This window comes from Meles meles, chromosome 4, assembly GCF_922984935.1.
Source record: "Meles meles chromosome 4, mMelMel3.1 paternal haplotype, whole genome shotgun sequence".
In the NCBI taxonomy this organism is placed as follows: domain Eukaryota; kingdom Metazoa; phylum Chordata; class Mammalia; order Carnivora; family Mustelidae; genus Meles; species Meles meles.
Genome location: NC_060069.1, coordinates 10432703 through 10448260, shown reverse-complemented (window position 1 = coordinate 10448260; position 15558 = coordinate 10432703). Strand labels below are relative to the sequence as shown.

Genomic DNA, 15558 nt, shown 5'->3' with positions numbered 1-15558 from the left:
GTGAGATTAAGAGTCATTTATGGTTTGTCTCCCTCCCAATCCCATCTTGTTTCATTTATTCTTCTCCTATCCCCCAACCCCCCATGTTGCATCTCCACGTCCTCATATCAGGGAGATCATATGATAGTTGTCTTTCTCCGATTGACTTATTTCACTAAGCATGATACCCTCTAGTTCCATCCACGTCGTCGCAAATGGCAAGATTTCATTTCTTTTGATGGCTGCATAGTATTCCATTGTGTATATATACCACTTCTTCTTTATCCATTCATCTGTTGATGGACATCTAGGTTCTTTCCATAGTTTGGCTATTGTAGACATTGCTGCTATAAACATTCGGGTACACGTGCCCCTTCGGATCACAACGTTTGTATCTTTAGGGTAAATACCCAGTAGTGCAATTGCTGGGTCATAGGGTAGTTCTATTTTCAACATTTTGAGGAACCTCCATGCTGTTTTCCAGAGTGGTTGCACCAGCTTGCATTCTCACCAACAGTGTAGGAGGTTGGTTTCTCCACATCCTCGCCAACATCTGTCATTTCCTGACTTGTTCATTTTAGCCATTCTGACTGGTGTGAGGTGATATCTCATTGTGGTTTTGATTTGTATTTCCCTGATGCAGAGTGATGTGGAGCACTTTTTCATGTGTCTGTTGGCCATCTGGATGTCTTCTTTGCAAAAATGTCTGTTCATGTCCTCTGCCCATTTCTTGATTGGATTGTTTGTTCTTTGGGTGTTGAGTTTGCTAAGTTCCTTATAGATTTTGGACACTAGCCCTTTATCTGATATGTCATTTGCAAATATCTTCTCCCATTCTGTCAGTTGTCTTTTGGTTTTGTGAACTGTTTCCTTTGCTGTGCAAAAGCTTTTGATCTTGATGAAATCCCAATAGTTCATTTTTGCCCTTGCTTCCCTTCCCTTTGCCGATGTTCCTAGGAAGATGTTGCTATGGCTGAGGTCAAAGAGGTTGCTGCCTGTGTTCTCCTCAAGGATTTTGATGGATTCCTTTCTCACATTGAGGTCCTTCATCCATTTTGAGCCTATTTTCGTGTGTGGTGTAAGGAAGTGGTCCAATTTCATTTTTCTGCATGTGGCTGTCCAATTTTCCCAGCACCATTTATTGAAGAGGCTGTCTTTTATCCATTGGACATTCTTTCCTGCTTTGTCGAAGATTAGTTGACCATAGAGTTGAGGGTCTATTTCTGGGCTCTCTATTCTGTTCCATTGATCTATGTGTCTGTTTTTGTGCCAGTACCATGCTGTCTTGATGATGACAGCATTGTAATAGAGGTTGAAGTCCGGAATTGTGATGCCACCCACTTTGGCTTTCTTTTTCAATATTCCTTTGGCTATTCGAGGTCTTTTCTGGTTCCATATAGATTTGAGGATTGTTTGTTCCATTTCTTTGAAAAAAATGGATGGTATTTTGATAGGGATTGCATTAAATGTGTAGATTGCTTTAGGTAGCATGGACATTTTCACAGTATTTATTCTTCCAATCCAGGAGCATGGAACATTTTTCCATTTCTTTGTGCCTTCCTCAATTTCTTTCATGAGTACTTTATAGTTTTCTGCATATAGATTCTTAGCCTCTTTGGTTAGGTTTATTCCTAGGTATCTTATAGTTTTGGGTGCAATCATAAATGGGATTGGCTCCTTAATTTCTCTTTCTTCTGTCTTGTTGTTGGTGTAGAGAAATGCAACTGATTTCTGTGCATTGATTTTATATCCTGACACTTTACTGAATTCCTGTACAAGTTCTAGCAGTTTTGGAGTGGAGTCTTTTGGGTTTTCCACATACAGTATCATATCATCTGCGAAGAGTGATTGTTTGACTTCTTCTTTGCCGATTTGGATGCTTTTAATTTCTTTTTGTTGTCTGATTGCTGAGGCTAGGACTTCTAGTACTATGTTGAATAGCAGTGGTGATAATGGACATCCCTGCCGTGTTCCTGACCTTAGCGGAAAAGCTTTCAGTTTTTCTCCATTGAGAATGATATTTGTGGTGGGTTTTTCATAGATGGCTTTGATAATATTGAGGTATGTGCCCTCTATCCCTACACTTTGAAGAGTTTTGATCAGGAAGGGATGCTGTACTTTGTCAAATGCTTTTTCAGCATCTATGGAGAGTATCATATGGTTCTTGTTCTTTCTTTTATTAATGTGTTGTATCACATTGATTGATTTGCGGATGTTGAACCAACCATGCAGCCTTGGAATAAATCCCACTTGATCGTGGTGAATAATCCTTTTAATGTACTGTTGAATCTTATTGGCTAGGATTTTGGTGAGAATTTTTACGTCTGTGTTCATCAAGGATATTGGTCTGTAGTTCTCTTTTTTGGTGGGATCCTTGTCTGGTTTTGGGATCAAGGTGATGCTGGCCTCATAAAATGAGTTTGGAAGTTTTCCTTCCATTTCTATTTTTTGGAACAGTTTCAGGAGAATAGGAATTAGTTCTTCTTTAAATGTTTGGTAGAATTCCCCTGGGAAGCCATCTGGCCCTGGGCTTTTGTTTGTTTGGAGATTTTTGATGACTGTTTCAATCTCCTTACTGGTTATGGGCCTGTTCAGGTTTTCTATTTCTTCCTGGTTCAGTTGTGGTAGTTTATATGTCTCCAGGAATGCATCCATTTCTTCCAGATTGTCCAATTTGTTGGCGTAGAGTTGCTCATAGTATGTTCTTATAATTGTCTGTATTTCTTTGGTGTTAGTTGTGATCTCTCCTCTTTCATTCATGATTTTATTGATTTGGGTCCTTTCTCTTTTCTTTTTGATGAGTCTGGCCAGGGGTTTATCAATCTTATTGATTCTTTCAAAGAACCAGCTCCTAGTTTCATTGATTTTTTCTTTTTTTTTTTTTTTTTGTTTCTATTTCATTAATTTCTACTCTGATCTTTATGATTTCTCTTCTCCTGCTGGGTTTAGGGTTTCTTTCTTGTTCTTTCTCCAGCTCCTTTAGGTGTAGGGTTAGGTTGTGTACTTGAGACCTTTCTTGTTTCTTGAGAAAGGCTTGTACCGCTATATATTTTCCTCTCAGGACTGCCTTTGCTATGTCCCACAGATTTTGAACTGTTGTGTTTCATTATCATTTGTTTCCATGAATTTTTTCAATTCTTCTTTAATTTCCTGGTTGACCCGTTCATTCTTTAGAAGGATGCTGTTTAGTCTCCATGTATTTGGGTTCTTTCCAGCTTTCCTCTTGTGATTGAGTTCTAGCTTCAGAGCGTTGTGGTCTGAAACTATGCAGGGAATGATCCTAATCTTTTGATACCGGTTGAGACCTGATTTGTGACCCAGGATGTGATCTGTTCTGGAGAATGTTCCATGTGCACTAGAGAAGAATGTGTATTCTGTTGCTTTGGGATGAAATGTTCTGAATATATCTGTGATGTCCATCTGGTCCAGTGTGTCATTTAAGGCCTTTATTTCCTTGTTGATCTTTTGCTTGGATGATCTGTCCATTTCAGTGAGGGGAGTGTTCAAGTCCCCTACTATTATTGTATTATTATTGATGTCTTTCTTTCATTTTGTTATTAATTGGTTTATATAGTTGACTGATCCCACGTTAGGGGCATAGATATTTAAAATTGTTAGATCTTCTTGTTGGACAGACCCTTTGAGTAGGATATAGTGTGCTTCCTCATCTCTTATTATAGTCTTTGGCTTAAAATCTAATTGATCTGATATAAGGATTGCCACCCCAGCTTTCTTCTGATGCCCATTAGCATGGTAAATTGTTTTCCACCCCCTCACTTTAAATCTGGAGGTGTCTTCGCATCTCAAATGAGTTTCTTGTAGGCAACATATTGATGGGTTTTGTTTTTTTATCCATTCTGATACCCTGTGTCTTTTGATTGGGGCATTTAGCCCATTAGCATTCAGGGTAACTATTGAGAGATATGAATTTAGTGCCATTATTAGCCTGTAAGGTGACTGTTACTGTATATTGTCTCTGTACCTTTCTGATCTACTACTTTTAGGCTCTCTCTTTGCTTAGAGGACCCCTTTCAATATTTCCTGTAGAGCTGGTTTGGTGTTTGCAAATTCTTTCAGTTTTTGTTTGTCCTGGAAGCTTTTGATCTCTCCTTCTATTTTCAATGATAGCCTAGCTGGATAGAGTATTCTTGGCTGCATGTTTTTCTCATTTAGTGCTCTCTATATATCATGCCAGCTCTTTCTGGCCTGCCAGGTCTCTGTGGATAAGTCTGCTGCTAATCTAATATTTTTACCATTGTATGTTACAGACTTCTTTTCCCAGGCTGCTTTCAGGATTTTCTTTTTGTCACTAAGACTTGTAAATTTTACTATTAGGTGACGGGGTGTGGACCTATTCTTGTTGACTTTGAGGGGGGTTCTCTGCACCTCCTGGATTTTGGTGCTTGTTCCCTTTGCCATATTAGGAAAATTCTCTCCAATAATTCTCTCCAATAGACCTTCTGCTCCCCTCTCTCTTTCTTCTTCTTCTGGAATCCCAATTATTCTAATGTTGTTTCGTCTTATGGTGTCACTTATCTCTCGAATTCTCCCCTCATGGTCCAGTAGCTGTTTGTCCCTCTTTTGCTCCGCTTCTTTATTCTCTGTCATTTGGTCTTCTATATCACTAATTCTTCCTTCTGCCTCAAATTTCCTAGCAATGAGAGCCTCCATTTTTTATTGCACCTCATTAATAGCTTTTTTGATTTCAACTTGGTTAGATTTTAGTTCTTTAATTTCTCCAGAAAGGGCTTTTATATCTCCAGAGAGGATTTCTCTAATATCTTCCATGCCTTTCTCGTGCCCGGCTAGAATGTTCAGAATTGTCGTTCTGAACTCTTGATCTGACATATTACCAATGTCTGTGTTGATTAGGTCCCTAGCCTTCCGTACTGCCTCTTGTTCTTTTTTTTGTAGTGATTTTTTCCGCCTTGTCATTTTGACCAGATAAGAGGATATGAAGGATCAAATAAAATACTAAAAGGGTGGCAAAGACCCCAGAAAGTGCGCTATAACCAAATCAGAAGAGACCCTAAATCGTGGGGCGGGGGGAGAAAGGGGATAAAAAGAGGTTCAGAAAAAAAAAAGAAAAAATTTAAAAAAATAAAATAAAGAAAAAATATAAAAAAGAAAGAAAAAATATATATTTTAGATAAACTAGTCAAAAAACATTAAAAAAGAAAAGGGTAAAAGTTTTAAAAAATTTAGCAGAGGAGGAAAAAAGAAAGAAAAAAAAATTGAATTAACCGCAAGACTAACGAATCATGGGGAGAAAGCCATGAGTTCCATGCTTTTCTTTCTCCTCCTCTGGAATTCCGCTGCTGTCCTAGGTATTGAACCTGCTTTCATTGATAGTTGAACTTTGTCCTGGCTGGATATTTTGTTGATCTTCTGGGGGAGGGGCCTGTTGTAGTGACTCTCAAGTGTCTTTGCCCGAGGCGGGATTGCACCGCCCTTACCGGGGTCGGACTAAGTAATCCACTCGGGTTCGCTTTCGGGAGCTTCTGTTCCCTGAACGCTTTCTGTAGAGTTCCAGAGGACGGGAATGAAAATGGCGGCCTCCCAGTCTCTGGCCCGGAGGAGCCGAGAGCCCGGGGCCCCACTCCTCAGTGCACCCCCAGAGGACAGCACCCAATCACTCCCGTATCCCCAGCCTCTAGCCGCGCTCCGAGCTCACCCAGCCTGCGACCAGTTCAAGGTAACCCCGAGCTGAGAGTTCAGTCCTCGGCTCTGTCTCTGTAGTCGACTTCTCCGTTCTAATACCTGCGAGTTCTGCGACACTCCGATACCCCCGATCCTTCTGTGACCCTGCGGGACCTGGGGCCACGCTGACCCCGCATGGGCTTCACCCTAGTTTAGCCTCTGGAGCAATGTCCTTCAGTGGAACAGACTTTTAAAAGTCCTGTTTTTGTGCTCCGTTCCTCCGCCGCTTGCCGGGAGCCGGCCCCTCCCCCCGCGGTCTATCTTCCCGTCGTTTTGGATTCACTTCTCCGCCAGTCCTACCTTTCAGAAAGTGGTTGATTTTCTGTTTCTAGAATTGCTGTTCTTCTTCTCTTCGATCTCCTGTTGGATTTGTAGGTGTTTGCAATGTTTAGATAAGCTATCGAGCTGATCTCCTGCTACCTGATGTAGTCTCAGCCTGCTACTTCTCCGCCATCTTGACTCCTCCCCCCAGAAGGCCATTTTTGGCTGGAAAAACCCCAGTCTCAGCTTTGTTTTGCCACCAGCTTTTCCCCTCTAAGTGTGTTTGGCAATGACCTCTTACCTCTGGTGAAATTTTGCTTGCTGCCCATAAAGAATTCTAACCTAGAATGGGTCTCCCTTTCAAATAGACTTATAAAAGAGATCTCTTTTTTAGCTAGGCTTTTTTCTTTTACTCTGCTTTTTAGCATCACAGATGAGAGAAACATTAAGTATTATATTGACATTGCAGTTTATTCTTGTGATTGGAGACAGAACTGGAATGTGTGGGGTAGGAGGTTTAATGGGAAACTATGGCACTTTGACCACCCAACCTTTTTATTTTTAAAAGAATTCCTTGATGAATATGAGCTTAATGATAATCAATCTCCTTAATGAATATGAACCATCAAAGAAAGATGGTTACACATAGTATTGATTGTATCATTTCTTTTTTTTATTTATTTATTTGACACAGAGAGAGAGAGAGGTCACAAGCAGATAGAGAGGCAGGCAGAGAGAGAGGGTAAGCAGGTTCCCTGCTGAGCAGGGAGCCTGATGTGCGGCTCGATCCCAGGACCCTGGGATCATAACCTGAGCTGAAGGCAGAGGATTAACCCACTGAGCCACCCAGGTGGCCCTTAATTGTATCATTTCTTGAACACAGCAATTTATAAAGCCCCATGATGTTTAGAAATGAGGGAAGAGGGTATCTTCCCAAACCGTTTGCTGAAGGCCTTCTGTAGCCCATCTGTGCGCTTAATAGCAATAAAAAGTGAGAGCTAAGAAAAGTGAACCATAGAAAACTTTTATTTTAAATCCCTGATCCTTGTTTACCTTAAGGAATTTTCTGTAACATCCTAACTATAGTTGCTCTAGTGATGTGTGGTGGTGATCTCTAAAACCACATCTGCCAAACTTCATTGATTAGGAGATTACTTTGGTGGGAAGAGGGGTGGGAGGAAAGGGAGAGCACAGACCCCCTGTGAACTCTCCTAGTAAAGCAACACACTAAACTCCGTAAGAGAAGGATGATGTTTTAAGTTGACACCAACATGTTGATACACGATTAAATGCGAGGCCTAAGTTATCAACCAGCTGCACTGCCAGAAATATGGAAGTTGTCACAACACAGACATGCAGAACACAAACTAGTTAACAAATGGCAGCAGTCCCTGGATGACATCTTCAGAACACTGCACTAAACTAAGTTAGGACTTCCTGACACAGAACTGTGATCATAAAAGCAGCTAAAGATGGGAGATCTTATTTGGAGAAAGCAAAATTTAAACTGGAGCCTCCCATATTCCACCCCCCTCGGGGCTCACTTTCCTTATCTGTAAATGCTAGGCTTGGACTACGTAATTCCTGAGATTTCTCCTAGCTTAAACATTTTGTGATTTTCCCCCCTTTGATCCTGATAGTTGGCAATAAGAAAGCACTGTGCCCCTACCAGATGGTCTGATCCATGCTCTCTGGATTTGGTTTCCTGGTCACTCATCATAATCCAGATGAAGTGAAGGCATGATTCACTGGAAACATTGCTCAGATACCTATTAAAAGCCATTAACAATACAGACTAATGGTGCTGTTGTATTATTCAAGAGTCAAGACTGTTTTTTACACGTTGCCAAGACCAATTTAAGCTAGCTTAAGTACACACATGCACATACCCCTGATAAAGTTATTATAAAGATGCCACTATAACCCAGGTGTCCTCTGCTTTGGGTCTAGGTAAGCAGTTTCTGTTTTCACTCTGTGCTTACCTGGACACACAGTTCAGTATTTGTTCCAAGAATCCATTTGCATGAAGAATCAGTGGGCAGTACAGATTTCACTGAAGGTAGCGAGTCAAAAGAAGGGGCACCATAATGCAGGGTGCTGTACTCCTCTCAGAATGTCCCCGTTTGTCTCCACCACCCCAGTCCCAGCTCCACTGCCCTGTCACAGCATCTTTTTTGTCCTCTTCTCTCATACCACAACAATGCTCACCTGCCCGCCTTCCGATTTTTCTTTTCAGCCTTTCCCGGGCACTAACCATTCTTTTTTCTATGGATTTTGCCTAGAAATCATGCCAAACGCTTCAGTTACCACATGTTTCCTCCGAGTCTCCCCTTCTAACCCATCCAGCTCATGAAGGCAAACACAGTGGTCTTCTAGGGAGGAATGCCGGTGAGCACAGATTTCTCCATCTCTTCTACACAGAAGAAAAGATGGGATGAAACAAAGATAAGCCTTAGCGAAAGCCCTCACCACCTTCCTTCCTTCCCATTTCCCTCATTTCCTTCCCATTGCTCCTCAATTAGAGCATGGCCAGCCTACAGCTCTGCAGTGCTTACCACTAACAGAGAGGGACTCACTGCCCTCAGGACCCCAATTCCAAATTCCTGAGAGAATGGATCGAATTTGCTCAGATGTCCATCCCTGGTGCAATCTGCTCTGCAGAGAGATGGCATCCCCACCCCAACACACACACACACTTATACATGGCTCCCCAAGTCCTACTTTTATGGATAAAGTGTTCAAAGGATATTTTCCTGAGAAAGAGTAGGGAAACGTTGTCTGTCCCATCTCTTAGGCATTAGATAAGACCATACCTATAATTTCCCCTCAGTTATCAATGGATCTGTGAATCTGTTAACTGACAAGCTAATTATTCTTCATTATTTGAAGCCTATTTTATATCTGCTCTCCAGCCTCAAACTCCCCAGAGAGGTTACTAACAATGGGACTGAATTGGAAGGGGTTGGGAATTGTTGAGAGGAGAGCCTCTGGATGTGGATCTGGGTCTGCAAAGCCAGCTTCCGTGCCTGGCTCATAATAGGAACTCAGAGACAGTTGTAAAGTACATTTTGTGGGGGCGCCTGGGTAGCTCAGTAGGTTAAAGCCTCTGCCTTCAGCTCGGGTCATGATCCCAGGACCCTGGGATCAAGCCCCGCATCGGGCTCTCTGCTCAGCAGGGAGCCTGCTTCCCCTCTCTCTCTCTGCCTGCCTCTCTGCCTACTTGTGATCTCTGTCTGTCAAATAAATAAATAAATAAATAAATAAATAAATAAATAAAGTACATTCTGTAATTTCACTTGGTTCTCTGGGACTTGGCGTGTGTGTGGGGAGGGGGGAGGTTTGTCCTCTGACCCTCTTCCTTAAACGGTGTCCATGTGCGCTGTCTTTTGATCGGTCCCCTCACCTTCCTTTGAGCTTCAGCTTCCTCATCTGTAAAATAGGCATGATGCACATAAGAGCAAACTCACTGGGTTGTTGAGATAATGAATAGGAAAGTGCATTGTGGTCTCTACTGACCCACACAGCACCCACCTTGTACAACTAAATGCATTTCAGTTATGAACCCATTTAATGCCCAGTGTATCCCTGTCAGGCAGTAGTGTGGTTATTTTGTAGGTGAGGAAACAGAGACAAAGGAACCTGACCTAGAGCTAAAGGCAACACCAAGGCTTAAACCCAAGCAGGGCTCCTAGCCACCCTGAGACGTGCTAGGCTTCCCTGTGACCTTCTTAGAAGGAGCAGTGTTGCCCTCAAAAGATCTCAGTGCTGTGAACAGTCCTGGGGGATTCCTGCCGCTCCACCCACTAAGCTGCTCTTTTTCTTGCTTCTGCTTCTTGCAGATTGATGACACTGGCACGTTCCAAGTCATAATGGTTCCATCTGGGACTGACGATGCGCCAGCATTAGAGAGACTCCAGCGGTGCACTTTCTGCTATGGTAAGACCCACAGAGAGAATATAATTCGATCAGGCCTGTTAAGCACACTGAGTCACTGTTGGCACGAGTAGCTGGACCTTGGCAGCAGGGGTACAAGAGGCCTTGGGAAGATTTCCCTAGGGCATTGGGCTCACTTCCTCACACTGCATGGTCCACAGACGGAGCCCCAGCCAGCAGGGCTCCTAGCAGGAGGACTGCATTCCAGGCCCTCCACACTTCTGCAGCTTCCAGGAAACGGTAACGATTATTAGGGAAACTCAGCCTATCTCATGGCCAAGGTTTTCATGCTGTAAAGTATATTTATGTGTCTTCTGAATCTCAGATGTTCACAACTCCTCGAGAAATGCTTTATAGCACAAGTGGAAATTAGTAGAAATCCATACATTTTTCGTTGCAAGGAAGAATCAGAAAGATTTGCCATGCTGGTTGGTCTGTTGCTGTATTTTACACACAATCTATAGGCCTAGCTAGAGAGGCAGCCGTGGGTGAGTATATGCTGGTGAGTGGAGTGTTCCAGTAATTATGAAGACGGTGGAAGCCACTGCCGTCATCAGTGCGTGTGATTTCTAGCAGTTGCCAGACGTTTCTTAGGAGCCATGCCCTGTTCTAGCGGCTTTCTATAACATTGGTGGTGGCGCTGGCGACAGTTAATGTTGAAGCTGTTGAGCTTATTCTGTTCCAAGAACTCTTCTCCTGGTCGTATCCCATCCTTACGGTCACCCCGAGACATCTGAACTGTTACTAGCTGCACTCGACAGATGACAAAAATGGGGCTTGGAGAGGTGAGATTATTTGCCTACGGCCCAGCCAGAGGAGACCCAGGAAGACTAGCCTCCCAACGCTGCCATTTATGAGTAACAGAGACCTGTTATTCTCCCTGGCGCTTGGTATTTGGTCTTGAAGAAAATGGTTGGTTCCTCTCCTCCTCTGTGTGTGTCAGTGAGATGCTAATGCTTGCCGTGTAAGAGACCTCACAGGAGGTGGTAACTCTTGGAAGTGGAATTGCTTCAGACACCCCTCTGTTCTGTCTCCTCCTCCGTTTCCCAGTACTCATTAGTCTCTCTCCTCCCTCCCCCTCCCCCTCCCCCCTTCGACCTTCCTCTCGCTCTCCCTCTGTCCCTCTCTGTGGCACAGGGCTGGGTCGGCATCGGTCCTCTTACTCAAGGCAGTGGCTGGCTGTGCTGCGAGGGAGGCTTCCCACCCCAGCCTCAGCACGGCTTTCAGACACATCAGTTACCCTTCTGTGCTGGTATGTTACAGGCAGAAGTTGTACGTGTGTGACTGGGGATAGATTTTGGCCCCATTTCTTGGCTTAAATCCTTGTTTTGTCTCTGAGGCATATAAGGGAAGATATTTTGGCTATCATTTCTTGCCATTAAAAAATCCCACAAAATTGAGCAAGCGGGAAGCCTGCTGTGTCTGATTTTAGAAACTGCCTAGCACACAGGTGACTGTTCTGTCCCTCGACCAGGAAACGCGGTCGTGAAACTGCACCAGATTTCAGTAAAGGGAAGCATGACTTGTGCAAAGCCAAGCCACGTCTTTACGGAGACCACGAGCAAGACTGAAGTTAGAAAGTTTGCTACATCCCCAGGGATCTGCACTCCAGTTTTTAACCTTTCATCTGACTGCTTTTATTCCTGTCCCAGGCACATGTCTAAGTGCCAGCTGTCTACACACTTGTCATTCCATTTCACTTTTCTTTAGTTCTTAAAGAGGCAGTCTCAGCCTTAACCATTAACTATTACTACAAACCTCAAGATTGCAGAGGTTGGCCTTGGAAGGATTCTCTGGGTGAATCTGACCCCCCTACCTAACTGTGCAGAATTGAGGCCTAGTGGTGACTTGGCTAAGACCAGAGCCCACGGGCCTCCCATTGCCACACCATCACATGGCCCTTTCTCTCACAATAAACCCTGACCTCATACATATAGAAACTTCTAGAAACACTTGCATATTGTTTGACAGAATGATTTTGCCTCTTACCATCAGTCTCTTCTGTAAAATTAGATTAGGTGACCTCTAAGATCCTTCCATTTCCAAATTTTTTTATTCCTCTGAATATTCATTGTGGTCAGATTCAGTGGAATTCACTTTCTGTTTTATTACGACACATTCTTTTGCTAAATGAGACATGCATATTTATTTAAATGACCCCACATTTAATGAAAGGCTATTAATATGCAATATTTATATTCATGTATTTAACAAACACGTATTAAGCTTTCAACTAATAAACACACTGGAGATACAAACATGAGCTATAGCTTTGTCCTTAGTGTCCACACCCAGGTGGACACTGAGTTACAAACCTTTATTTAAATTGAAGTTTAAGAATTCATTGCTTTTTTCCCACTTTTTTAAAGCATACTACATTTCACAGTAGAAGAATCTGAGCATAATGATAAGGACCCCTGCTTTACCTGTCTTGTCTATCCAGAAAGATCATTAGCTTTTATGTCATGAAAAGGTATACTCTTAAATGAGATAAACTGTCCACTCCAATCTTTATAAACTTAAAATACAGCCAAGATGAAACATCTGTTGAAAGCAGCCTAATTTTTAAAAGTCAGATGCCTTAGTGAATGGAATTCAAGATGCCAACTGGGTGTAAAATCTGTACATTTTAAATACAGATGCAAATTATGGACTAGGAAATCTTTCATTGTTAATATCAGAGTCATTTAGTAATTATTTTAATATCAAAAACTGTGCAGTTTCCAAATGCTAAAATATTTGAGATGCTATCTTTTCTCCAGTCTGTTTTACTAATAACCCTATGTGACTTTTGGTCTGCAGATGTCTGCAAGCCGGACCCTTTTTGTGATCAAGCCAAACCACCCCCTGCAGAGTCTTACATGGATGCTGCTTTTCTTCTGGACAGCTCCCGGCACGTGGGAAGTGCTGAATTTGAAGACTTAAGACACTTTTTGGGAGCACTGTTAGATCACTTTGAGATCACCCCAGAGCCTGAGACCTCTGTCACTGGAGACCGGGTAGCCCTCATAAGCCATGCTCCCCCCAACTTCCTACCCAACACTCAGAAGAGTCCTGTTAGAACTGAGTTCAACCTTACCACCTACAATAGCAAACGCCTCATGAAGAGACACCTGGAAGAATCAGTTCAACAGCTAAATGGAGATGCTTTCATCGGTCATGCCTTACAGTGGACCCTGGACAATATTTTTTTTAATACACCCAATATGAGAAGAAACAAAGTCATATTTGTGATATCTGCTGGGGAAACCAGTCACTTGGACAGGGAAACCTTAAGGAAAGAATCCTTGAGAGCCAAATGTCAAGGTTATGCCCTCTTTGTGTTTTCCCTTGGCCTTGCTTGGAATGACAAGGAGCTGGAAGATCTAGCCAGCTACCCTTTGGATCACCACTTGGTCCAGCTTGGCCGAATTCATAAACCTGACCACAGATACAGTGTGAAGTTTGTGAAATCTTTCGTAAACTCAATCAGGCGTAAGTCATAAAATCTGTTCTTTCTTACACATTAAGAGTATATTTGGTATTCCCAAGAGAAGGGTTGATGAACTGACAATGGATTCTTGGAAATCTCTGTCTTCAAGGGCACTGCAGGGTCATAAAGGAAAATGTGTAATGATGGATGGTGGAGGGAGGAAACCTCTAATTCCTAGCATTTAATTTTCTGGCTCATCTTTTTTATGCCTCTGGTTCCTATGGAGAAGCAATCATAACAAGCAGCTGCTCACACATCTGTCTGCATAGAGCAATATAGGCGGGGGTGGGAGGGAGTCACAGCCTGGCCCTTAGCTATAAAGTAGAAATCCTTGCCATGTAACATTCACACACTACCCTTCTAAGGTAAGCTTCATCAGTTAACACACCAAAAGAGAAAGCCAAAGAAAAATTCAACAGTTCTCGGCTTTGCTTTTTTACAAGTTCCAAAGGCAGAGTTTCTGGTATAGCAGATACCATTTTACCAGTCACAATGTAAGATACATCCTTGCAAAACTTTCTCAGCCTTGTTAATGACTTTTTATGATGCCAGCAATTAGTGTAACTGGTGCTCATAAAAAAGAAACATGGGCTGTGTTTCTTGAAATAATTTTCCCTTGAAAGTATGAAATTCACTTTGTATGCAGTGGAATGGGGAAAAGGAAGCCATGTCCTACTATGACTCTGAAGGTTCAAAAGTCGTTAGATTTCTAAACATTTTCATGGTGAATGAGCCCTTAGAGTCCAGAGAAAAGTGAACACACAGGCTGAAGAACACCCCGTGTACCTTACAGGAGTTTCTGACCATGTCTCAAACTGGTCACTGACATTACAAAGTAAGACCAGCTAAGTTTGCAAAGACAGACCAGTCACTGTAGGTGAGGTGGGAAAGTGCTGATGGTCCCCTAGTCCTGTGTTTCTCCAAATGTGAGTCTAGGATCTATATCATCATCATTATCTGGGAGCTCGTGGAAAATGCAGAATTTCAGGCCCTACTCCAGACATTCTGAATTAGAATCTGCATTTTTATCACATTGCCAGGTGATTCATATGCACATTGTAGTTTGAGAAACACTGGAGCCACAAGTTCCTAGAATGAAATTTATGTGTACGTGTTTTTGAATAGATATCAGAAAGAGGAGCTAGAAAAAAGGCAAAAGGGGGGGCAGGAATCATTCTGAAAAAAGTAATTACAAGGCATTTGTAAGGGTAAAACAAAAGAACACACTGAAAGACTGAGAAACTTGTAAAGAAACACTCTATGAGGCCAAAAAAAAAAAAAAAAGAAAAAACATTTAAGATGGAATTTCTTTCCTCAGTCCCCGAAAATTTGTTATGGTGTTTCATGGTAATTAGTCAAACTGCATGATTAGATAAAAATGACACTCCACTACTACCCAGGGAAAGGAAGAGATGCCTTAAGAATTACTTGGGGTAGGTGAGAGAGATATACAGTGCTTTCAGAAAACCGTAACTGTGACATACTTTTCTAGAACTTAAGTATCTAGAAATCTCCCATCTTTGAAATATAGCTGTAAAAGTAGAATGTGAAAAAGGCTTTAACATAATCATATAGCAAACCCAACCCACAGTCTCATGCTCATTCAACAGCAACACAATCACGTACCTACACCGAGCCACTCACAGTTTGGGTGTGGAGCTATCTTTAAAAAAATTATTCATTTGAGAGAGCATGAGCTGTGGGGGAGGAGCAAAGGGGGGAGAAAGAAGGGGAAAGACTCTCAAGTAAATCTGTGCTGAGCACAGGGTCCAACACAGGGCACATTCTCAGGACCCTGAGATCATGACCTGAGCCAAAACAAAGTCAGATGCTTAACCAACTGAGCTACCCAGGTGCCCCAAGGTGTGGGGGTATCAAGGAGTGACCAAACAGACACCGTCACTGCCCTCTTGGAGATTCTAGTGCAGCTCCCTCTCTCTTATTTAACACCATGCTATGATCAAGGCGGCCATCGAGCACAGTCCGCATCAGAAATAACACATTTTCTGAGAGAAACAAAACTGACAAACAACCTGATGCTTAAAACCAAGACAGAGAACAAGGAAAATGCACAACATCACAGCCTTGGGCCATTCAGTCTAGAAACACACAGTCCAGTCTGCAACAGCAGCTTTAGAGACAATGCTATACCACAGCCCAGGATGAACTTGCCACTTAATGACCCTTGAGCACCAAGGATGAGATTTATTTGT

At 42.5% G+C, this 15558-nt stretch overlaps 1 protein-coding gene across 1 annotated transcript in view; it reads left to right on the top strand.

The window, feature by feature from the left end:
* LOC123940957 (collagen alpha-6(VI) chain) overlaps positions 1 to 15558 on the top strand; it is a 157341-nt gene that overhangs the window by 129048 nt on the left and 12735 nt on the right. Inside the window, exons 35-36 of the mRNA XM_046004037.1 lie at positions 9780 to 9876; positions 12676 to 13347. Coding sequence (XP_045859993.1) covers positions 9780 to 9876; positions 12676 to 13347 — 769 coding nt within the window. The remainder of the gene's footprint in view (positions 1 to 9779; positions 9877 to 12675; positions 13348 to 15558) is intronic.